At 41.4% G+C, this 25,735-nt stretch overlaps 1 protein-coding gene across 30 annotated transcripts in view; it reads left to right on the top strand.

Moving 5' to 3' along the window:
• ANK2 (ankyrin 2) overlaps positions 1-25,735 on the top strand; it is a gene marked incomplete at its 3' end in the record, with an annotated part of 313,486 nt that overhangs the window by 156,166 nt on the left and 131,585 nt on the right. For 4 of the 30 annotated variants that reach the window (XM_081020252.1, XM_081020239.1, XM_081020229.1 and 1 more), the window contains exon 1: positions 19,964-20,308. The exons of 8 other annotated variants lie outside the window; for them this stretch is intronic. In XM_081020252.1, coding sequence (XP_080876378.1) covers positions 20,174-20,308 — 135 coding nt within the window. In that variant the 5' untranslated portion in view covers positions 19,964-20,173. Of the gene's footprint in view, positions 1-4,206; positions 5,142-19,962; positions 20,309-25,735 lie in introns of those variants that run through there. 18 more of the 30 variants (XM_081020246.1, XM_081020244.1, XM_081020243.1 and 15 more) reach the window with 11 other exon arrangements.

Genomic DNA, 25,735 nt, shown 5'->3' with positions numbered 1-25,735 from the left:
TTAGTCATGCTGGCCACATGACCCAGAAGCTGTACGCCGGCTCCCTCGGCCAATAAAGCGAGATGAGCACCACAACCCCAGAGTCGTCCGCAACTGGACCTAACGGTCAGGGGTACCTTTACCTTTACCTACCAGCTGTAATATTTGGATAGGTGCTCCATTTTGGGTAAAAAGATTCCTGCATTGCATGGGTTTGGAATAGATGAGCCCCATGGTCCTTTCCAACTCTACAGTGCTATCAATCTATGTAGTTAAGAGAGTTTAGTATGGAGAAAGAAGAAAGGAACAAAAACCTCCTATTTATAACGAAGGAGCAGCTCTCCAAATATTACAGCTGATACAATGGTTCAATTAGAGATCAGCATCATTCACTAGAGGATGTCCTCAAAGTATGTGTTTCTTTTTCTTCTCATGGCTCCCATACATATTATTTTCCAGGCACAGAGGTCATCTGTACAATTCTACAAAAAACAGCAAATTGTTGTGAAGTCTGAAGTTTTCTTAATTTACCACTCAAGCTAGGACTGGAAGATTTCCAGTTCAAGCAGTCTCAAACTACCGGATTATCTTAACATTGGCATCCTGCAGAGATTTCAGTAGTCTGCAGAGTGAATTTTCTGAGATGTAACAGCTGTAGTTGCTGCATAAAGCAAAAGATAATGCAGAGATTAATATTTTTTATGAAGGATTGGAGAGGTTCGAAAAGGGGGATTTGTATAGCAAGGAAAGAAAGGAAGAATATGGGGGATGGCATTTTCTAATGAGGAGAGGAAACCCTCTGTTGCCTAATCACTGATTTGTTGTGTAATGATGTAATGATGTACTAAATGAGCATTTGGATGTCCCATAATCTCATGTGAAATCAACAAAGAGTCTTATGGGACCTTAAAGACTAAGAATTCTTTTTATGTCATAAGCATCTGTAGACTGTAGTCCACTTTACATGACAGATTGTGTGTGTATGTATGTACACACACATACACACAGTGTGCAGAGAAAAAAGGAGAGTCAAATAACAAGGAAATGCCAAAATTTCCACCTGACAATTCAATTAAATTTTAAATGTGTGCAAAATAAATACGGCCCCTGGGATGGCAATAAAATATTTCCAGACTAGGAGAAATAAAAATGTATTCCTATCAGATTTGAATAACATACTCTTTCATAAGGATACTTCACAAGGAGACTTGTTTGTTCCTTTACTCATAGAATCATATAATTGTAGACTTGGAAGGGACCCTAAGAGTCATCTAGTCCAACTCCCTGCAATGCAGGAATCTCAACTAGATCATACATGACAGATGGCCATCCAGTCTCTGCTTAAAAATCTCCAAGTAAGGAGAGTCCGCCACCTTTGAGGGAGTCCTTTTCACTGTTGAACAGCCCTTACAGTCAGAAAGTCCTTCCAGATGTTTAGTCAGAATCTCCTTTCTTGCAACTTGAATCCTTTGGTTTGGGTCCTAGACTCTAGAGCAGCAAAACACAAGCTTGCTCCATCTTTTATGTGACAGCCCCTGAGGTACTTGAAGATGGTTATAATATTTCCTCTCAGTTTCTTCTTTATCATGCTAACCATATCAAACTCCCCCAACTGTTCCTCATAAGGCTTTGTTTCCAGATGCTTGATTCTTGGTTGTCCCCCTTTGCATATGTTCCAACTTGTCAATATCCTTCTGAAATTGTGGTGCCCAGAACTGGACACAGTACTCCAGGTGTTGTCTGATCAAGGCATACTAGAACAGGACTATGACCTCCCTTGACTGGGACATTATACTTCTGTTGATGCAGCCTAGAATAGCATTATCATTTTTTGGTGCTGCATTACACTGTTGAATCAAGTTAAACTTGTTGTCTGCTAAGACCTCTAGATCCTTTGCACATGTACTACTGTTGAACCAGGTGTCCAACATCTTATATTGGTGCAGCTGGTTCTTCCTGCCTAAGAGTAGAACCTCACATTTGTCCCTGTTGAAATTCATTTTGTTAATTTGGGATCAGTTCTTCAGTCTGCTGGTCTCATCTTAAGTCCTGATTCTGTCTTCAGTGGCACTGGCTACCCCTTCCAGTTTGGTGTCATCTGCAAATTTGATGAGCATTCCCTCAGTTTCATCCAAGTCATTTATAAAGGTGTTGAACAACAGGACAGAATCCTGTGGCACCCCACTTGCCACTTTTTTACAGGATGAAGAGGGACATTTAGTGAGCAACCTTTGGGTTTGGTCAGTCAATCAGCTACAAATCCACCTAATGGTTACCTCGTCCAGTTCATGTTTTACCAGTCTCTCTGCAAGAGTATCATGGGGGACTTTGTCATAAGCCTTGCTGAAATCAAGATGCACTACATCCACAGCATTCCCCTAGTCCACCAAGCATCTTCTGCTTGCTTTACTTACTCCAGTGGAAGGCTTTTATTTAGCCTTCTGCATTACTTTGTGGCCATCCAAAATTTGTTCTTACCTGCTCTCTTAGCAGTGGGAGGGGCAGGAATGTCATACTGTGCTCAAGACTCAGGATGGCTTGAGGTGAGAAACCTCTTACCTTCACAGTTATGAGCTGGGAAGATTGGTGGTGGGGGGGGGGAGCCTTCATCCATCTTTTGCAGAGTCTCAGAGACACTTGAAAAGCAGTGAGAAGCCTCACTGTCTTCCAGATGTCTCAAAGGCTTATTGTGGCACCAAGAAGATCCCTTTCCCTTTCCCCAAATCTTGAGAATGTCAGGGTTTCTCCTTGATGCTGCCTTCACCTATTCAGGTGCGATGTAAACCTGAATAGTGGGTGCAGGGTGTATACATCATCCCTATGCGTGCTGGTCCCCAACACTTGTGACTTTCCCACATTGAGTAGGAGGGTCTGTATGGGGCTTCTAAGTGTGTTCATAATTCAGGATCACATAGAGGCTCTTAAGCTCATTTGGTGAGCATGTTACAAAGCACCTACTCAATGCAGAGAAGTCAGGGGTGGAGCATGTGGGAACCAGTGTTTGCAGGTACATTTAGAATGTGGTGTGCCCCCCCCCCAACTTCTGTTTACATAGAGTTTTTAATGTATTTTTAGTATTTTGTTGGAATCGGCCCAGAGTTGCTAGGGAAAATCCAGCCAGATGGGTGGGGTATAAATAATAAATTATTATTGTTGTATATTATTACATTACTTAACACAGGTTAAGTGATGCACTCGCTAGTGGGAGCTGCTGAGTTTGTTTGTTACCCAGTGGAACTTCCATTCACTTCCCTTGGAACACTTTCCTGATGCCTGGATCCCTTTAATAATAGGCTGTCTTTTGTGCCTTGCTGATGCTGAAATGCAGACACTGGGCCTGAGAAGAGCTCTTCTGTACCACTTCAGCCATTGTGCTGCCCAAAGGACCTTGCAGTACAGCCAAATTAGGGCCATTTAATTGAAGAGTTTTTGGAAATACCCGTTACCTTCTGCTTTGGACAATGTTGTGCTAAAAATAGAGGAATGCATGATTCCTCACTTGGATTAGGGAAAAGACCATTTATGTGCATTGCTTACTTGCTCAATTATGGGCTGAGAGAGACTTCCGGCTTTGCTGTGGCTTTTCAGGCTCATTGTTTTACGTGTGTCTCGAAAGGGGTAGCTTTGCCGATTTCAAGAAATCATTGTTATAATGAATGCATTTGCAGGAGCAAATACTTCCTAGGTAGGTGGGGCTGGTGTTTTGCAAGGATAGGCTGTTGGGATATGCAGTCTGTGTGATATGCAGTCAGGGGATGATAGACCCCACCCCATCTGCACCTAATATAAAAGATAATAAAAGCTCATCTCAAATGTTCTGGGAATAAGTCCCTCCCCCTCTTGTGTAATTAAAAAGATGCATTCTCTGTTTTCATTTCTCATACTCCAATAATCATCCTGTTTTGCTTTAATTTTTTATTCCTAATGTAAGCACTTCACAAATCAGATAGCCTTTAAGTAATGTATACTGCAGACTAAGATATTCTACATTTTATTACCCTCCCCCCACAGAATTTAGCTGGCTGGGACAGGCTGAGCCCAGATTATGCTGCGTGTTTTCCTTGCCGAAGTCCACCCTCAGAGCAGCACTGGGATCGCCTCTTAATGCAGCTCTCCTAATGCAGCCTCACGTGGACTCTAAAAAAACGACACAATGAGGACCTGACTATTCCCAGCTTCTTCCCTTCTCTCTCCCTCTCTCAGCTCACTCAGCCATGTATTTAGCTAGGAAGTCGCTACCTGCAGACTGAACAGGCTGCAGCCGGTCTGTTCTGAGCATAGCAACGTTTCCTCCTTATCCTCCCAATTCCTTTGTTTTTGGGTGGAGAAAGGCGGCAGGGTGGGGAGGAGAGAGAGAGAATAACTGCATTTAATAAGCAAGAGAAGGGAAGACTGGAATGGAGAGATGTGAGGAGAACAGAGCATATCATGTGCTTTTTAGCAGAGGCAGTTGCAGCGGCAAGTCATTAAGCCAGACTGCACCATTTTCTTCCCACCCTGTAACGAGGTGATGCTGGTAGCTGCAAGGAGCTGTCCACCCCTACCCACCCACTTCTAAGGATTGTACAGAGGTGGCTCCATCCTGGCTCTCTATCCAGCATATGCAGCCTGTCTGGAGGAATCCCAAGAGACCTTTCCAGCTGGTGAAATTTGTGCATAGGATGAATTTTCTTCAGCTGTCACAGGAAATCTAAAGTGCTTCCTGCTTTTCTGTGAGGCTTCTCCTCCATAGCTCTCTGTGCTGCTGTGTGCATGTTCCTTCCTACATGTGTGCAGGGGGGAGCAAGGGGGAGACTTAAAAATCAGGATATGCCTATCTTGTGCTGAATTATGGATGCTGCAGAGGCTGGATCACAGCTGTGACCTATCAGAGGGTGCCTGAGGAGGAGGGCGAAAGAGGAAGAGCGGGAGAAGAGGATTGCCCTGTGGATTTCTGCCTTCCAGCATCACCTCCTCTGTGCCCTTGCGAGATAAACAAATCGCCTGGATCTCAGTGTGGTGGGAATCGACTGCTCTGAGTAGGTGCTCCCCTCTGCAAAATGGCTCACGCCGCTGCTTCTATTAAAAAAGTTCGGGAGGCTGAAAACGATGAAAGGGAGAAGGAGAAAGAGAAGGAGAGAAAAAGGCAAAGGAAAATCTCTAGGGAAAATCGGAAGCGCAAGGTATGAGCAAACATACCCCACCATCACTCTCCTCCCCCCCCCATATATATAGGACACGTACACAGGTGTCCCCTGCAAGATATGCAGCAATGTCTCCCTTTCCACTCCAAAATTTTGCATCCCCTACCCTGCCATAAATGTTTTGCTTACTGCAGTGAGAGCAAATAAAATAATTCCTAGCCACATGGGTGCAAGCATATGAAGATGGCCAATGGCACTTCTTTTGCTTTTCTTCTTTTATCTTCAAAGCTCCTACGCTCTGTTTTGATCACCCAGGAGCCAGGTGTTTTATGCCTCCAGCTGTTTTGAAACTGTTTACTGGCAGGGAATACTGCAATTTTGTGCTGCGCTTAATCAAGATAGGTTTTGAGGTCTGAGACATTTTCCCCCTTTCCCTCTGTTTCCATTTTTTTTTTGCTGTCAGGTCATTAGCATGCAGTTTTACATGAAATCCAAATGCTATAAACTGAATAATCTGTTCTGTTGCTTACTGTAGGCATCAAGGGTGGATCCTTTGCACCTCTATTAATGGGCATTTCACTCTGTTCATTTTACAGCATTGTTATGTGATTCATCCTATACGCTGCAGAAGCTTTGTGTGTGTGTTTAATTAACTTAGGTTGTCTGCTTCTCTGCTTTTCAATACTGACAACCATTCTCCAGTCATTCTTCTCTGAAGTATTTGTAATATTGCCACTGTTTCTGAGATCTGTTTAGGATTGGGAAGCTAGTGACAAGCTAAAACACCCTCCCCATCCCAATGCTTGTTGCTTATTTTGTCAGGGAAAATGATTTTCTATAAATTGGAAGAGATTATAACAACAATAGTGGTATTGTTGGATATTGTGGAGACCTTCATTGAGGTTATATTCTTCGCAACTGAGAACCACTCATATATTTTAGGGCAACCTCCCACTTGGCATTTGCCTCTGAAGGTATAGAGGTGTGGCTTTTTGTTTAAATGTACACTGTCAGGGGTGCAGATCATGAGGGTGTTTACTTAGTAAACAGAAAGAGGGCCTTCTTGATAGTGGCACCCACCCTGTGGAATGCCCTGTTATCCGATGTCAAGGAGATGAGTGACCATATAACCTTTAGAAGACATCTGAAGGCAGCCCTATGTAGGGAAGCTTTTTAATGTTGATTTTTTAAATTATGTTTTTATATATGTTGGAAGCTGCCCAGAGTGGCTGGGGCAACCCAGTCAAATGGGTGGGGTACAGATAAATTGTTGTTGTTGTTAGTGCATGAACACAAACCCTTCATCAGCTGAGTTTTCTCAAGTCTTGCTTAAAGAAGCAGGTGTACAATATTCACATTTAATGGGATACGTTAATGTGTGTCCAAAAGGACACCTAGGCAGGGAAGCACCATTGGTATACAGTACAGGAAAGGCTTCCTTATTTGCTACGTTTTAACTCATCTGTAGTGCTACTTTGTCTTCTGTGCCTATATAAATTGTCTGCAGTTATATGCTCCAGGTGGTAATTGCCTCTCTCTCCCTTCCTTCATACACACATTCCTTCCTGCGGCCCATGTTGTTGTGCTGATATCACACAGGCATAGGTCCAGACATACTACATTTTAACATGCAGATATGTTTAGCAAATTGCCAGAATTGCCATTCCTGCTGTTTGTCCCCCCCCCCCCGTGTATTTATGGATTGCATCTAATTCCCACCCCTTGCTATTGTGGAATGAATTATTCAGTCTAAAATTCATTACAATTATATATATATTGCCTGTTCGTTAAGCGGCTGGATGCCTATGGGATGCCTGATGTGATCTGTCTGACTTCTTGAAGGCTTTGTTTGCTACGTTCATTAAGTTGCATTAGAATTCTCTTTATCAGGACATGAATGCCATTTCCCATATAGGCAGCACTGGGATGTGTAGCTGATAAAGGCAGATTGCGATTACTACCCTAATCCTCTAAATGGAACACTACAGCATAAGCCAGCCCTTTGATTATATGTTTGATCATTTCCTTATAAAACATATAGTATATTTTACTGTTATGTATAGTATATAAATATGATTACCAACTCATCTGTGCATGTAGAAGGGTGCTTTGCACTGAACTGATTTTGGAGAGCTCTCTCTGATTTTATCTGTTTTAAACCAGAATGTTGAGGCTCTTTAATTAAAGTTGAATATAATTAAACCAGTCCCTTCTGGCATCTCTTTTGCACAAACTGCTGCATGACCTTGATTAGAACCAGGCAGACTTAGAGGAGTCCACATGTTAGGAATATGTTGGCCACAGAGGATGGGGAGATCAGCATGTTCTCCTCTAAGAAGCAATAATAGGTCAGTGCTCAGCATATACCAGGGAATTACTATGCTTCTATTTGCTTTGTTCCGTTTAATATTCAGCAGCCAGCCTCACTGTGTCTGCCTTTTACTGCAGCTGCACATTCACTGTTACATAAATAGCCCCCTCAGTCGCACAGCAAACTTGCTTTCTAACAGGAATGGGTGTGGTTTAAGCATGTTGCCCTTTACCTGTAGAAATATAAATCTGTGTGCATGGCAAAGGATGAGATAGCATAATGCTGTGTAATGTAAAGTGATGAGCGTACTTGGAATGTACACAGACCCTTCTTGGCAGTCATAAACAATTCTGGGTAGACAAAAAGCCTGAGTACCTTTCAGGATTGGGATGACAAAGGCAAATTATAGGCTGTGCACATAGCACCAGTTTAAATGCAGCTAGGTCCTTTTTCTCCTCAATTCAGATTGAATCTGGCTTGAGGGGAAACATATCAAAATGCCTAAGAAACAAACCAGCTGTGCACACAGCATTGGCTTAATTGCTTCTCTTTACTTTAGGGAAAAGCGTAAGCCCTATGTACTAATGTTTCCTCAAGTTGGTATGTGTGAGACTCTGACAAGGGTGTGTGCATTTTCGACAGGCCCAATCTGGCCTGGTCTTTTTTCTTACCAGGTTCCAAAGAGTCAAGGATTATGGTTTCCAAAAGTGCGATTCACAACGCCCCTGTGATTGTGATGTTGCATCTTCCTGTAGGCTCTGTTATCTCATATTGAATGGGAAGTGGGGAGAGGGTTCTGTAGGAGGAAAAATGTGGGAAGGTGGTAGCCTATTGACTAGAAGGGAAACTGGGAAGTTGTGCATGAACCAATAAGGTGAGGAAGAAGCAGTATATGGAATAAAAGAACAAAGTGGGTATATTCTAGGTTAGGGCGCTGAAAGGAAGATCAAGTAAGTTTATGGCGGGATGAAGGCTTTTTTTTGTTTAATTTTAATTTTAGATTTTCTTTTTAAAGGGATGGGGGGAGAAGATGAACATAAGATCTAAACAACCCTGTAAAATTATTTCCAGATATTGATACAACAATGAAGAGTACTGCATATCAGTGAAAACTATGCTTAGAAATAACTAGATATGGTTTTATAAAGTCTGAGAAACACTGGCATATCTATGAGCTGAAGGGTTTTACGGTTGTTGATAGGAAGCCACTCAGAAGGGTCTCTGTCCCTAAGAGTCTCTGCTTGCTATTGGCTGAGCAGATGTCATAGCAAGTCATCCAGATTCTAGAGAAAGGTTGGACGTAGATGGGGCACCTAGGAAAAGGTGGTTGGAACATGGAGAAGTCTAGAAGAATCAGATGAGTGTGATCAGATGCTTCTTCAAAGACACACACAAAAGCTTGATATTAGGAAGACATGTTTTAGCCTTTCCTTGGCCTGCTAACTTTTTGCATGCAAGTTGTTATTTTTATGGAGGAGTGAGCATTCATCCATGTTAACTCCTCTAGCCTGCAGTCTGAAGTGGTGCAGCCCAGACACAGATCTACCATCTCAAAGAGAACTACAGGTCTGTGCAGGGGGGCAGGTCAGCCAAGTATACTTGCCCTGTTTCTCAGAGGGCTAAGTTGGCTGGGGACCCCAGCTAAGGACAGACTGCCTTTCCGTTTGAGTTTATTACCTTATCCGAACAAGTCTCCCACCCCGGGCCTCAGACAAGCTCCAAGGCACCTATATGAGGCTTCTTTCATTTTCTTTTCATTCTTCTGCACCATCCCATGTTCTGACCCTCCTCTGAAGTAGAGTCCAGAATCAATTAGGAAATTAGGCTTGAGTTGAGAGTGAATCTGAGAGTCTTAATTTGCCTCGGTGTGCAAGAGGGCGTAGCCAGATATGATGAGACAGCTAGTCCCAGTGAAAGCAGTTTGAAAACATGTTTAAAATTCACCAGCAGAAAAAAAAGTGACTGCAGGGAAAGTGCATGTTGGATAAAATGCAGCCATTGGTTTTCATATTAGTTTTGCTGGAAATGGCCCATGCTCATATCCGGGTACTCCATTTCACTGGCTGAAGTAATTAAGAACTTGTTTCTGAGGGTGGGTGGGTGTGGAACGGGAGAGAAGATTTTATGCATGGCAGAAGCTGCAGACTTGAATGCATCTATTTACATATTGATTGCCAAATCTTTTGTTACATGTTAATATGGGTAGGTCTGAAGTACACACACACACACACACATAAACACACACATACATGCATGCATGCATGCATGCACGCACACACACACAATTATTCACCTCTAACCTTTAAAAATATGCTTTGTGTCCACAACTGTGTTTTGAGCCCAGGCACTGCATGATTTTAAAATCTTCATTTGTCAGAATAACAGCATGTTTCACCCACCTTGTGATAAAGCTCTACCTCAGTCGCTCATCTTACAGATCAAACCAGTTTGCCATATCACCACAAATCTTTTAAAGGATTTCTGCAAATCGTGAAGACAATGTCTTGGTACCTGTGGAGAGCTGTTCTACGTGAACTGCTTGTTAAACAGAGGCAGCCACTACGGCATGGGCAGCTGTTGTGATGCCCTCCAGATGTTGCTGAACCATCATTCCTGACCATTGGCCATGATTGCTGGGGCTGATGGGAGGGGAAATTTGTGCTGGAGGATTTCAGTCATCTAATTCCTTAGTTTGAACTGTATGCTGTATGCAGTCCATAAGAGGGCCCAAACAGACCCATAAATACTTCGAAAAATATTTGAGCTTTCAAAATCAGACTTTCTTCTAAAGAATAAATAATTACATTTGGTTATCTTTGTTTTCGAAGAATGTTTTTGACCACTGTCCTAAATCTGAACTATAAATTCTCAACTCCTTTCAGACACAGATAAATGTGAAAACTATTTTTTTTTTACAAAAAACACATTTCCATATCAAAACCATGTATGCTCACTTCCAGAGTAGATTAAATGTTTGCTGCTAATATATAATCCTATGATAACTATGTTTGTGACCCAGATGTAGATGATTGCTGAAACAACATCTGCCTCTCAAGGGAACCAGCTTAGTTTTTTTTTTTTTTGTTACTTTCATTTTTTAGGAAAGTGGAAAAGGTTGGCAGCAGTGCTTAGAATATGTGAAAGGGGAATAAGTACTAAACATCTCTGGCAGCAAAGTCTGTATATCTACATATTTTGAAAGTTAGGAATGTTTTGAAAACTGATGAACAAGATAATGGGAGATCAACAGTAGCAGAAGCCAGAGTCAATGATGGGCAGGCAATGGCAGGCAGAGCCAACTAATTCTAGTTTCCCCCTATCCTCCTCCCTACAAGAGCAACATTGGGACCAAGGAAGAGGAAGCTGACAGCACTGGCACACCCTAGACTGGTTGTATGTAAGAATGTAGACAGGGAGGAGCTGGCTGGGGACAGACTGAGGTTGGTGAGACATTTGCCCTAATCGACCAGCCTCCACTGATTGTGTGCATGTGAAATGTAGACTTCATGAAGGGCATTGGAATAGTTCCATGAAGGAAATAACCAAAGCTAGGCTTGTGCTTGCCATTATTCATAGCATACTAAGAATGTAATGAGATGCTTGGGTAGGTGCTGCCACACAAAATGCCCAGTCTTCTTGACATTGTGCAGAATGGTCTACCTCTTCTGCAGAATGTTATGATCATTTGGGTATGTTGTGGGATGAGTCAATCTTTTAGGTATCCTGGTCCCAAGCTGTGTAGGGCTTTCTACACCAATACCAACACCTCGAAACAGGCCTGGAGATCTGTTGGAATATGCTAGCTCTGGATTTCTTGCATGGAGCAAGGAGTTGGATTACATGACCTACAAGACTTTGTTGAACTCTGTTCATGCACGGCGCGATTTGCGCCTCTGCACATGCGTGAGCGGCGAAACCCGGAAGTAACCTGTTCTGGTACTTCCAGGTTGCCGAGGGACGTAACGCGAAAAGACATAACTTGAAGCGGATGCAACACGAGGTATGACTGTATGTACTCTCGTTTGGAAGTTAGCAAGAGAATAAGCCATTTCTCACAGGCTGTGCTATAGCTACAAAAGAAATCATTCATATTTATTTAATTGTGAAATTTATGTTGTGTGTCATGGCTGTGCTGAGGTTTTTAGATGCCTTTTTTTGAGGCACCTCACACACATACATGGCTGTGTAGCTGCAAGAGTCTGCCAGTGATGTCCTATGGATATGTGGTGCTGGGAAGGTCTCTTACTTTGTGCTCATTACAAAGAGGTAATTGTGCTCTTCATGGCTCCCCAGCAAGACCAACTATGTTTTGCATCTGGACTGAAGTGATACGCAGATGCCATGGGTAGTGTGTGACCCAGAAGATGGGAAGCACAACCTGCCCAGAACTGAGCAGAGAAGAAATATCAGAGTTGGGAGTACAAATAGGCAGTTGCACAGCTCCTGTTACTACAAGAAGAGATCCAGTAAGACCCCACCTGCCTCTCTATCCCTGTAGAGGGAGGATCTGTTCGGAAAGAAGAAGGAAGGGACCTTTCCTTTTATGATGCATTCACATCCCACCTTTCCTTCAAGGAGCTCAAAGTGGCGTGCATGGCTCTCCCTGTCTCCATATTATTTTGACAACAAACCTGTGAGGTAGGCTAGGCTGTAAATCAATGGCTGGCCCAAAGCTCACCCACTGAGCTTCATAGCTAAATGGACATTTGAACCCTGGTCTTCCAGGGCTTAGTCTTGACACTTTAACCACTATACCACACCACTTAGTCTTTGCTCTTATATAGGCTAGATTCAATTTCATCAGATGTTTTCCCAGCTGAGCAAGTGAGCTGGTTAAGTTTGTGTGTTCAGTTTCTCTCTCTGTCTGGCCACTGTTGCCATTAGGTACAGAGGAAGATCCTAGTGAGCATTGCCTGAGCATAGTGCTGTATGGCTAGGAGCTCAAGCACCCAGGAAGTGGCCCTGGGCTGGACTTGCACCCTCTGAAGTGTTGGAGGGCATGGCCAGGTTCCTTTAGAACAGCCACAGTTATGCTGAAGGTTTCTTTTTCTTTAAAGCACCACAGGTCTTCAGTGCTATAATGATGTTCTAGGTTATGTTGCTACTGATGAACATCTTTTGATGTTCCAGGTTTAATAATGCAAGCATTTCCTTAATTATTTATGGTCTCTGGTTTGTTCCATGCTAAGCTATATAACGATGTGTTGCCGCTTGACATTTTTGAAGTTGGCAGCACACAAGAGGATTAGCATATGATGATAAGTGCCTGGTTAATTCTGCATCTTTTAGGGAGCTTCTTTTTAGGCCAAGCATTCTTGAGACTGGTGCTGTTGCTTTGTATGTAGAAGAGCAGGGAAACTGCATAGGATGAATGTGCATCCATAATACTAGCATGCCTTCTGCAAACCTCCTTCAGATGTGCATCATTTCTCGGACACAGGAACTACTCACCCAGTGCCTCCATCTTGCCAGGATTCAATACATCTAAAAATGCATTTTTAGAGATCTATCTATAGATGTGGTTAGGCCTTTCACTGTGATACTGTTTCACCATGTAAATGATGTACTCATGCAAAATTTCTCTTTCCCCCTATTCTATTGCAGTAGCTTGCAATGATTAATAGCATGGTTTGTCTGCTTTTTTATTTATATGCTCAATGTAGTGACATATGGTAGTTCTTGGATTAAAAGATCTCTCTGTCTCTGGTACTAGCAAGAGAGGATTATTATGATTAATGCATTGAACCATTCAGCATATAGGAAGGGCCTTCTGGTGATTGTTTTTTTCAAATATGGCTAAGAATATGCATTTGTAATTGGTTGAGTGTTTAATGGGTAGCGAGGCTGGAAGTGTTGTGCTCCAGATTGCTGTTTTATCCCACCATCATCTGCATTTGCAAATGTTACTTATCAGAGAAAATATAGAGCTGCCTTAGTGAAATGGCATTTGGTATGTGAAGCATAACGGAGTTGGTGAATTTTGCAATATGAAGTGTTGGGCCTCCATCGTATTCTGTCAGCATGGCCCTTACCCAGCTACTGCAAATGAAACAGCATTTTATTTATATATCTGACCATCTTCCATTGCTAGGCAAATGGACATTGGGGAAGGATATCACTTTCAAACACAGGAAGATGAAGTAACTAAAATATCAACTTAGGAGCTCAATTGTAATCATATTTGAACCATTTTATAACTCAAAAAGATTTGACATCTCATTCCATTTTTTAAAAATTGTGATTTTATGAGTTATGGATCATCATGTTGTTTAAGCTTGTGCCTTAGAGAAAATAAATAATAGAAGTGTGTCCCAGTTTTGAGGTGACATGCAGGATCATAGAATCACAGAGCTGGAAGGCTCCCTGAGGATCATCTAGTCCAACCCCATGCAGTACAGGAATATGCAGCTATCCCATATTGGGATTATGGGACGTGCGTGGCGCTGTGGGTTAAACCACAGAGCCTAGGACTTGCCGATCAGGTCAGTGGTTCGAACCCCCGCGATGGGGTGAGCTCCTGTTGCTCAGTCCCTGCTCCTGCCAACCTAGCAGCTTGAAAGCACGTCAAAGTGCAAGTAGATAAATAGGTACTGCTCTGGCGGGAAGGTAAACGGCGTTTCCGTGCGCTGCTCTGGTTTGCCAGAAGCGGCTTAGTCATGCTGGCCACATGACCTGGAAGCTGTACGCCGGCTCCCTCGGCCAATAAAGTGAGATGAGTGCCACAACCCCAGAGTCGGCCACAACTGGACCTAATGGTCAGGGGTCCCTTTACCATATGGGGATTGAACCTGCAACCTTGGTGTTATCAGCACCACGCTGTGACCAACTCAGCTATGTTCCTTTGTATGTTGAAATGTACATGTGTGAAGTTCCTGAGAATGTGAACTGTGGGTTGAAAGGCTGCAAAAAATGACCTGTGCTTCAAAGCTCAACTCATTCCCAAACTAATATGCATAGCCCCTAATTGGTATTCCCTCAGCTCTTCCTCCCTGCACCTGCAATATCATCCTCATGCAAAGGTCAATATCATTATCTTACATAGCTGTTGTAAGGTTTGCTGTGACATCTTGTATGCAAAGAGTTTTGGGCATTTGTATTCCACTATGCAAAGTGTTATTATTTTACCAGCTATCAGCAGTAGTGCTATATATGTCCTACTCTTGGATATATTTAGCTGTGTATATTTAGCAGTGTAGATTCTAGTGTTAAGTGCCAAAGCAAAATAAACAAAATCATCTTCCACACTTTCTCATTTCTGTAACTTGTTCATGTATTTCTAGCTTCTATACCCATAATTTCAATAGGTGCTTTTGTTAAGAGACAGCTCATCAAATAATGTGAATTGTGTGTAAGGGGGGAGGGATCACATTTTCTTTCCTTTAAAAATAACAAATCCTGTTAGGGCTTCTATGAATCCCATGGCTTTGGATGGCTACACAGTGCTTAAATGGATTTATAGCTGCTCTTGATGTCAAAAACTAAGAGATGCTCTGCACCTACTGTGCTTAAGCCACGTCCTTCTCAATATTTTGACTTTTCTCTTTACTCTGTGTTGTGCAAAATCCACATGGATAGCCATCAGGTTCAGAATGAATTTAAGACAAAGAAATGCCAGTGTTCAAATCAGATGAATATACTGATACTAATACACACCCTACTAAGAGCACAACCGCAATGAACAAGTCCAGTGAAAAACATTTCAGGATAGTTAAGAAGCCACACTTCTCCATCACTTGTGTGAGAGGCTTTATGTCCTAATATATGGAGTATTTTAGCCATATTAACCCGTATGTTCAGTTTACACATTCAATTCATAGTTTGCCAGTAATAGCCAGAAAAGAAGATAGTGCTCAGCTGGTCCAAAGCTCTTTGCTGGAGCATCAGTCAATGCACTAGAAGTGTGCTGCTCAGCCTTTCAGTATAGATGGATATGCTCAGAGGATGATGGAAAGGGGGTATTGGCTTTTAAGATAATTCTACTCAGTGTTATTTAGCAACTGAAAAATACTAATCCATAATTTTCCCCTGGAGATGAATTTGAAGAAACAGCTGCAAATGAGTTCTGGAATTGAAAAGGACATTTCAAGGATAACCCAGCAACAGTAAGGTCACTCAGTGAAACAGAAACAAAAGGACCGATCAAGGGTTGGTCTTAAGATGCTGATAAAACTGGAATAGAGATCACCATAGCTACTAGCCACAATGTCTATGTTCTACCTTCAGTTGTAATCACAGGTGGAAAGAATACTGCTGCACTTAGGTCCTACTTGCCCATTTCCCAAAGGCATCTGACTGCCCACTGCAAGAAACAGGATGTTGGACCACTTGGGACATGGCTTGAACTGACAGTTTTTCTTATGTACCTTAACTCCCCAATGAGGGTAACACTAGGGCAGACTGAGATCAAGTTTCTCGTGGCACTATAAGCCAATTAGCCTCTAATATGCCCAGCACTTTTCCATCAATGCCCTTTTGACTTCTTTGAATAATTCTAGATTCAAGAAGGTGAAAGCAACCTCTAACTCTTTTCCATTGCTTGTGTTTTTAATTATATAATACTGATGTACAGGCCAGATTACTGTAACAATCAGCTTTTGTTTTCTGTTTCTTAGCTGCTATGTGATATGATAGATCTGAGAGACAGACCCAAATAACAATGGCATTAACGAGACCCTGGGAGTTTTCCACCCTTCCATAAGGACTTTGAAATTTAAGTCTCTAAATAATACACATGGTTTGATTGCTTTGCCCCGCCTCAATCTGGCAAAAGATGAAAATATTTGCTTTCTGAGTAATTTGCCCTTAATAACTTTGAAGCAGTGTAACAAACAGCACTAGCATTGTTAGAAGTTCACTGGCAGAAAGATTGCCCCTTTCTTTGTCTTAGATATCTATGTAGATCACAACCATCTGCAAGTAGTTTTTGAAAGGAATGTGTGCTGATCAGTATTTGGCACCCTTTTAACTTAGTCCGTGGACTTTGTTTCCTGCTTGCCTATCCATTTATATGCTCTTAAAAGTATGCCATGCATTTTGTCAGTGTTCTTCATCCAGTGGGATTCTTCAAATAACATTTATTGCCAGGCAGAGATCTAGTGTGTAGGACATGTCTCTTTTAATATAATTAATCTGAAAACTGGAAGAATATCAAGTATCGAAACCTGTTGTTTCTATGAAACTCTCCTACCACTTTGGTGCTCCCTTCTGTCCACCTCCCAGCTTTGAGTCTAAAGTAAATGGAATTTGGGTAGTTGCAACTGCACACTGGATTTTAAATTTCACAGTATTGACAGCTACCATAAATTTTTAGAAACCTTATTCATTAGACATGGAATGTGAGAGGGCAGATACGTGTGAACAGGAAACAACACTGAGGAGGTTAACCTTTTATATTTATAGAGCATGCTTCAAGTCTCTCAGTTTGCCAACTGCTGTCTTTTATGACATTAAAAACATAGGACAGTGTTAAATAAAACAAACAAAATAGGCAGAGTTGATCCGTACACACAGTGAACTCTGCCACAAAGCTAGGCTTGAATTTTGCTGAACAGGAGGCAGCTCTGTTCTGTATTTGATGGAAGGTCATGGGGATATTGTGCTAAGAGTTTGATATTTCCCTTTTCATATGAAGTTGCATACATAAATTTTGATGTCGCAGATGTTTTAAAAAACGAGAGGCAACTATCTGCAACTATGGGAGTTTCTAAACAAGTCTGTTCATTTTTACAGTTTCCTCTGTTAGTCAAGCACTCTGAGACTTTTTTACAGCAGAAGGAAAGTGTGGTGCAGTGACAACTCTTCCAACTCTCATCTGCCCATAGCAAAGAAATTTGTCGGGAGGGAATCCCACTGCCCCAGTCACACTGCTTCCACCAGGCCTGTGCATTGTTGGTGCATCTGTCTGATTTGTTTTGTTGCCTTTGTGACCTTCTGTGAGTACTTCAAAGTTGCTTCACCCACCTCTCAACAAATGCCCCATCATGTTCTCCTAATCATATTAAGAAATCCTAAAACAGGTATTAGACTGGGGTTAGGGTGGAATTGCTTCAGATGTCCATAACCTGTCACATCAATATTGAATATGGCGTGCCTGGCATCTTATCAGGCAAGGAAATAGTAAGAAGTTGGGTTTTGAAGACCTTTTGAAGACCTTGGAGTCTTCAGACTATCAGTATTATGAGAGGACTTGAAGTGTATATCAGGATGTTAGACCAGCATATTTAAAGTGGATTAAAGCAGTCTGTTGCTTTGGTGCTAAAAATCCATCTTTTTACAGTTTGGAAAAGGAAATACACTGAAAATGTGGGATGAATGAATTATGAATGGATTAACATGTAGACACCTAACAAATGAATCAGGATGACCATTAATTGTCATATAACCACCCTGTAGATTTCAGAATGAATACACATTAAGGCTGGACATAGTCTAACCAACACATAAGCTTTGTACAAGCAAATCAGGATTAAAGCTGAACAGATAGTCTGGAGGAATCCCATGAGCTTGTTGAATTTGTCTGAGGATTACTATTAATATATCTACATTTTGAGACCTATTGGAGATCTCAATACATAAAATCTGTTAAACTTCATATCTCAAAGATTCGTTTGACACACAATTTGAATTTTATTACAATATCTAGGTATGTAATTGACACTTCCCTCCATAAATTGGCAGTAAATATAAATAATAATATATTGCAGTAACCAAAAGGCTGGACAACTTGGGAAAAAGAGAAACACAGAGCCATTCTAAATTAACTTGACATAATTAACACGAGCATGAATTCCCCGTAGGTCAATAAACCTAAAGGGTGAAAAACACAGTTATCCGATTATAAATCCTGGCAGCAGTGAAGGGTAACAAATCAATAGGGCAATAAAGATGTTGGATCATTGACAACTGGTTACTGAATATCGTTTGTTTCTTTAAAAAAAATTGATAAAGAAGAAACAATTTTGTACAAAATCAGTAAGTACCTGAAAATGTGTGTCAAAATAACGAAAACCGTAACGGTTACCTTTAGTACACTTTAGTTTCATTGAATGTACTTTTGGTATATTCAGTGGGTTGGAACCAGATTTAGGCCTTATTCGCCCAAGAACAGTAAACTGTGGTCAGAAACAAGCCATGGCTTATGGTGAATGAGCAGCGTGTTAGTGCATGCTGCAGTCATGCTTCCTTCACTCCCCCAGGGAGCAGGGGACAAAACCATAGTGTGGATGACTTAGCGGTACATGCAAACTAGCTTTCATGGTTTGTTTTTCCATACAAACTACAAAGTGCTAAACCAAAAGCACACAATGGCTTCCATTCATTATAGGTTCAGAAAGAAACAGAATACAAGTGTTGGTTCATACGTAATGCTAACTCAGCCCCTCCATGCTTTGCTTATTGCCTCTGGAAAGGGAGAAGAGAAGTGTGCAAGACTGAGTAGCATGCGCCAACCAGCATGGTGCTTCTCCTTCGTAGCAGTTGTTGTTGCTGCTGTTAATCTTATTTGTACCCCACCCATGGGATACAAGGCTGCCTTCAGATAACTTCTAAAGGTTATATAGTTACTTATCTCCTTTACGTTTGATGGGAGGACGTTCCACAGAGCGGGCGCCACTACTGAGAAGGCGCTCTGCCTGGTTCCCATAGTTTGTTTCAGTGCATGGCTTACCACTGCATGCAAACCAGACCATAGTCATGCTTGCCATAGACCAGCTGAAATAAATGGGACACCACTAATGTATGTCATCTTGATATCAGTTGGTCTCCACAGTGCAATCCCAACTATGTCTACACAGGGAAGTCCTGTTATATTCATGGAGGCTTACTCTCAGGAAAGTGTGGTTAGGATTGTAGCCTAAATCTGGATCCAGCCATATATCTACTTTTCCGGTGATAAATATAATTGAGTTTGCATTATTGGCAAAGCTCCAATTGGCTGTGTGAGGCCTGCTTTTAAGATTTGTACTTTAGGGAGCATGGCTGCTTGAGCAAAAGGGTAGTGGCTCAAAGTGCTTAAAGGATTCTCAAATGTTGAGTATCCTTACCAAAGAAATTCTATGAGGCTATGACTCATTCACCTAATGCAGATCCAGAATGAACAAATATGCCATAGTTGCATATTTATTAAGTACCATATGATGAACTTTTTAAAAAAAACAAAGCACCATTAAAATATCTAGTAGCATTTGTGTGTTAAATACAAAATAATTGGCATTTTGAATTAATCATTTCATGTGAAAGTTTTTCTCCTCCCCCAATGCCCCCCCTCTCTCCTGGAAAGTACCAGGGTGTTAGCAAGCAGCATTCTGAACTGTAGTGCTTTGGGCAAGCACCAAGGGATAATGTGAACAGTAGAAGGCTAAGGGGGGAAATCAAAACATTCAAAGGCATGCAGCTGGGTAATTCAATAACCCTTGTATGTGGAGGCATTTCACACAGTAGGACTTTAACTCTGCGCTAGTCAGGCTGCCTGTATGTCGCTTTCCCCCTCCCCATTCAATTTACATGCATAGCTGGCCTAGTAGGTGTAAAAATAGACAGGCAGCGCCTGAATTGGAAATGGTCACTGAATGCTGTTTGCAGTTGCTGAGGTTTCCTTTTGACACAGGGCAGCCTGCAGAAAGAAAACTCTGGCGAGGGGAGTTGAGGGGAGCAAAGCACGGGATCAGTAATTATCCTTCTGGATTGTTTACTCTGCCCCTTTGGAGTGCTTAGGACACTTCAAAGTCAAACCCACTTGCAGGAGTGAACGGGGAGGACTGATATGGGCAATGCACCCGTTTGCCAGGCTTGTCACACGGACAAGGGTGTGAGAGTGCAAGGAAACATACAAGATGTGGATAAAATTCCAGACTACTATGGATGCAACAACGAAGAGGCTAAATATCCCGAGACACTGGTAAGTCTAAAGAGGCGACAAAGGGGATAAATAGGCCTTTGTGACTGTGTAGAAAAGAAGAAGAAGACCTCTTAGCAAGAGAACTCTTTGAACCTGCTTGGTAGATACTGGCAATGCTGAGCAGTGAAATAGGGTCTGTGACTTTAAAAACTGCTGGTGGCTGGATTAAGATGGTCATTGTTGGGGAGCTGTTGAAGAGCAAAGTAGCTCCTGGAATGTGTTTCCATGCATGTAAAATATAAGATTGTAAGTAGCAAAAAAACTCAGGAGATAGAGCTCCTACTAAAATAATGTATTTTACTATATTTTTGTAAGTAGACATTCCAAAGAGACTATACTGATGTCTCATTTGAGAACATAAAATCAATAAATTGCATTTGATGGACTGTGCTATTCCGTTAAGTATATTTTCCATAGTTTAGGAGATACATAAAGGCTCAATAACAGAAAAAAGTTCATTGCACAGGTCAATGTGATCTCTCATGTTGTCAATGTTTGCAGTTACTTAAGCCAAAGCACAGTTTTTCAAATATTTTATTCACTATATAAGTACTTAGCAGCCTAATCCCATGCATCTTTACTTGGAAGTAGGTATTGATGAGCTCAGCAAGACTTACTTTCAAGTAAGTGTGTACATAGGACTACAAGCTTAGTGAATTTAGCAGGAGGGGGAAATGCCGCAAATGTATAATTTTAAAAATTGCATTCACATTTCAAGGTTAATTGTGCTGGCTCACTGCACTATTCTCCAGATTCAGCCAGTTCTACACACTTTCACTTGAAAGTAGTTTCATGTTCATCACAGAAATAAAATGTTTGCAGTAAGAAGGGAAGTCAGATGGAATCTGAGTAGAAATCATATCGCAAATGAAGACTATATATCACATATTTCATCAAATGTCAAAGCTGTTTAAGAAGATTTTCTTTGGTATAAGTTCAAAAGTAGCACTCCCTTATAATGTATGGTTGCAATTTGCAACTTTGCATCAATGCAATCTCATTATGAGTGCCCACGTGGCATGTTTGTAACCCCACCCACAGATCTTTGATATTCCACTTCTCCTTGCTAGTTTCTTGTCAACAATTTAGCAAAAATAATATTATTATTTTACATTTTCAATGTTAATATGGCATGCATTTTTAATTGGTAAAAGCTAGTTGCTTGAAATCCTTCCCTTATTTCAATCACAAGCAAAGCTATTTTGTAAATACTTTATTGGGGATTTTCCTACTGCATTTTTGCATCACTCTGCTTGCCTTGAGAATAAGAAGAGTTAGAAGTAGTTTCCCTTTGGAATTTAACTGAACAGTCAAATTTACAGCAGCAGTTGAGTTCAGCAAGAGAAATTGAGGGGGAGGGAATCTGTAGGAATCTGCCCATTGCCTGAAACCCTGGAGAGCTGGTGCCAGTCATTTTGGAAGAAAGGGTCATGGCTCAGTGATAGAGCACATGGTTTGCATGAAAAATGGTCCAGGTTCAATCTCTGGCATCTCCAGGTAGGGTTATGTAATAAACCATGAAGAGTCATTATTTGTCAGTGGACAAGTTTGGAATTTTCTGTTTGGAATTTCTGTACAAGTACAGTACAGAGCAGTGCAAACCATGATTGCCACAATTTATGGGAGTTAGTTGCAGTACAGTCTGTATGATTTTACAGTATTTTAGGTTCAGTATCACTGAAATTGGTAATACAGTTTATGAGGTGAATAGGTTTGTCATTTGGAATAGAAGAAATAATGTTGTTATGGTTGAAATTCCATGAGATGGAGTGGTGTGAATCCAGCAGGTCTGTTTGACTTGGTTATATAATGTTGAAATGGGCTAATACAATTTAGTTGGTGCATAAGTTTCATTGGGAAGAAAAGGCAGTATGGTGATGGCTGAAAAGCTGTGAAATGTTGGTAACTTAGTCTATCCTCCCATTGTAGCAATATCTGCTTATTGAAGCTTCAAATAGCTAATCTTTGGGCTGCTGCAATTATGCACCTGTCATTGTAGTATTGCCCCATTTTGTTGTGCAGATATAAAGTCAAGGATCAAATTGAAGGGACAGCTAAGGCTTTCTTAACAAAATAAAAAAATTAAAATTCCTTCAGATACAGTATCTGAAGAAGTGTGCATGCACACGAAAGCTCATACCAATAACAAACTTAGTTGGTCTCTAAGGTGCCACTGGAAGGAATTTTTTTATTTTGTTTTGACTATGGCAGACCAACACAGCTTCCTACCTGTAACTGAGGCTTTCTTAGTTGTGGTTGGACTCCAACTCCCAGCAGCCCCAGCCAGCATGAAAATTGATCAGGGATGATGGGAGTTGTAGCCCAAAAACATCTGGAGGACCTCACATTAACCATCCAGCAAATAATAATATTATGCTGCCATCACATTTTCATATTTGGAAGAAGTACAAAGGGTAGGGTACAGGGTTGATAAAGGAACGTAAAGGCAAAATGAGTCTCCTTCATGCCTGCTGCACACACAAATCCTTGGATTGGATTCCTTCCACATGTGCACATTGCGAAGCAGGAGATTTTCTGCCCACCCATATCCCCAGAGGGGGTATTGTACAGGCAACCCCATTTTCCTTGTACAGATTGCTCCTTGTTGTATTGGGGCCAGCTGATGTGTTTGGAATGGAAATACGAAGTCACAAAAGTACTCTAATCGAACATACTTTCTGTTTAATCATGGATTGAAAAGAGTTGCCTTAAACCCAACTAACAGTGAATAGTGTTTGGGTTGGATTCTGATGAAGGACTTTCTTCTGATGGAGGATCCAAGTCCTTGTGTATAGGTTGTAGTTGATTTCTCCCTTATAGTCACTGTCCCCCTCGAGACAAATGCCAACAGCATGATATTTTTTATGTTTTCAGGAACAGCCATTGAAAATCTTGACACAAAGCAACCTATTTCATCTCAGGTCAAGTAGTTTATCACATTCGTTTTTATGTGTAATACTGCTTGCTGAGAAAGTGTCCACAACTTCCTCAGTTCACACAAATACTGCATTCATTTTGTAAAATTAAGGTGGCACTTATCTCCCAGGCTCCTTTGTGTGTGTATTTATTTATTTATTTAAATGTGGCTTGAGAAATCCTACAAATGTCAGTGAAAGCTAGATTGCCAAATGATTACAGTGGATTTATGGGAGAGCTTTAAGGGTTAGATTTATACAGCTGCTTGTTAAATATTTTTCATCAGTATTATTTGCTGATATTAACTACTCCTTGCATTGGCTTTAGCAAAGTAATTTAGCATATGCTTAATTCAGTGAGATTTTGCATCCAATTTGTAGTCAAGAATGGTAAAGAATATGTGTTGGAAAAGTCATGTAGTTTTTATCCACATGGAAAGAGGTAAGTGTATGATGTAGGCATTGGAATGGTCTTTCAAAAAGTTACTATTAGCATACATTTGGAATATAAAATAGAAATAATAGGCTTGGCTCAGAAGAAGGGAACTATTTTTTAATGTTTGATGTTTTACTATGTTTAATATATGCTGTAAGCAGCCCAGAGAGGCTGGTGTATAGTAGTAGTAGTAGTAGTTGTTGTTAAAGGCAAGTACTGAATAAAAGGCTTGTAAACAAATCCAAGTTTTTAATCAGGAGGAAGTTACAGTAGCTTTGAAACTGCAAAGCTATACTGGAGAAGAGAGGCTAGGGAAGTCAACAGAAGGTTAATTTTAAAAGTACTGAACATCAAAATTTCATATGGAAAGAGTTAACCAGGCGTCTACATTACTCCTACTTTGAAAATTGCTGCTGTTCAAATTATTATTATTGTTATTATTATTAATAATAATAATAATAATAATAATATTATTTGCATATTCTAATATTCTAAAATGCTATGGGTGGTTGTAACTGCCAAGTAAAACCTGCATATGTCTTAACTCTGAGAAATCACATCTTCCTGAAAGGTAACCAGATAGTCAGTATGAGATATTCTTGTTTCATAAGGAACATTTTTATTGCTTGTACTCAGTTCACTTGAAGCTTGGTGTCCTTATACTTGACCTGTTCCTTCTAATCCCTCACTGGGCTTCCAGTGCTGCATCAAGCAACTAAGAATCAGGAGACAGCCCCATACTTTCCTGCCTCCTTCAAATACATTTCCACCCCTGCCTCCAGTTTCACTGCCAAATGCACTCCCAGCCACGTTTTTTGAATTCTGTGTGGCTGCTCATCTGACAGCTGAAGGTTGGAAGGTTCCTGGCAGCCCTGGCAGCTTGGCTGCACAGTCCCTGTCCCTTCGGCATTGGTATTTATCAGTCTCAAGGCAAGAAGAAAGCACTTAATCCAGTGTTTCTCAAACTTCGGTCTCCAGCTACACCTCCCTGCAGCAGGTCCTCCCTCTACCTGCTTTCACAAAACAAAACAGATACGTGCACAGATGCAAGGAGGTAGAGAACCAGAGTCATTATGAGGCAGGTGGGGGTAAACTTTGGCCCTCCAGATGTTGCTGAACTGTGCCTCACATCATCCCCAGAGAACATGGCCAAGGCTGATGGGAGTTGTCCTCCAACAACATCCAGAAGGTCAAAGGATCCCCATGCCTGCTATAAAGGAATGCTCCTCTCATTTTTACCACCTTCAGGCCACTTCTTATCAGTCACAAAAATATCCAGAAATTGTGATGTGGCAGCACTAGAAGAGGGGCACAGCAGCAGCGGCCTGTGGGGCTGTGTGGGTGAGACTGTGATGCTCTCCCACCTTTTGAACATGCCAGGGGCTAAGGCAGCAGGAGCTCAAGGTTGGCCCTGCAGCAGAGCCAATCCATTGCTCCCAAGCCTGCATCCATTCTGTGCCTGCCCCCATGCTGGCCTCCCACTTCCTTGCCCCCCTCTCAGTGAGTGGCAGTGAGCCAGAAAAGAACCTTAAAAACACACATGAACAATAGTTCCTTCTTGTGTTGACATTTGACTGTGCGGTAAAAGCTGGAAGTTCCTTACCTTTATTCTGAAGATGGGAGGAGAAAACATGCAGCTCTGCATTACCTATCAATTAAGTATTTCTGACTGTCATGTAATATGTTTTCTTCTGGCTACAACTGAACCGATGACTCGGGTAATGTGATCTGAGCTCTCAACATGCAACCTGAAAATTAATGTCACTTAGAAGTAAGGGTGACTCTCCATTGCCAGATCCAGGGGGAATGCAAAGACGTTCCAGGGATCCTTCAGTGTTGGCTGACCCCAGCACCACAGGCACAGCAAGAGATAAACACGTTAAGGTGGATTAAGGACAGTTTTCATTTGTAACTGTGGAGACCTCATCTTGCAAATTAGTGGCATGAAAAGAAATGCAAGGCAGTAGCGAAGGGGGGGTTTGAATATATGGGACACAAAAAATACTTCTTAACATCAACAACCAGCATTAAATTAATAGTCATTCTTAATTCCTATATGCAGAACAATACATTCAG

The sequence above is a fragment of the Podarcis pityusensis genome (assembly GCF_964106645.2).
Source record: "Podarcis pityusensis genome assembly, chromosome: 9".
Taxonomy (NCBI): domain Eukaryota; kingdom Metazoa; phylum Chordata; class Lepidosauria; order Squamata; family Lacertidae; genus Podarcis; species Podarcis pityusensis.
The sequence above is the reverse complement of the archived record's forward strand: the minus strand, read 5'-3'. Positions and strand labels throughout refer to the sequence as shown.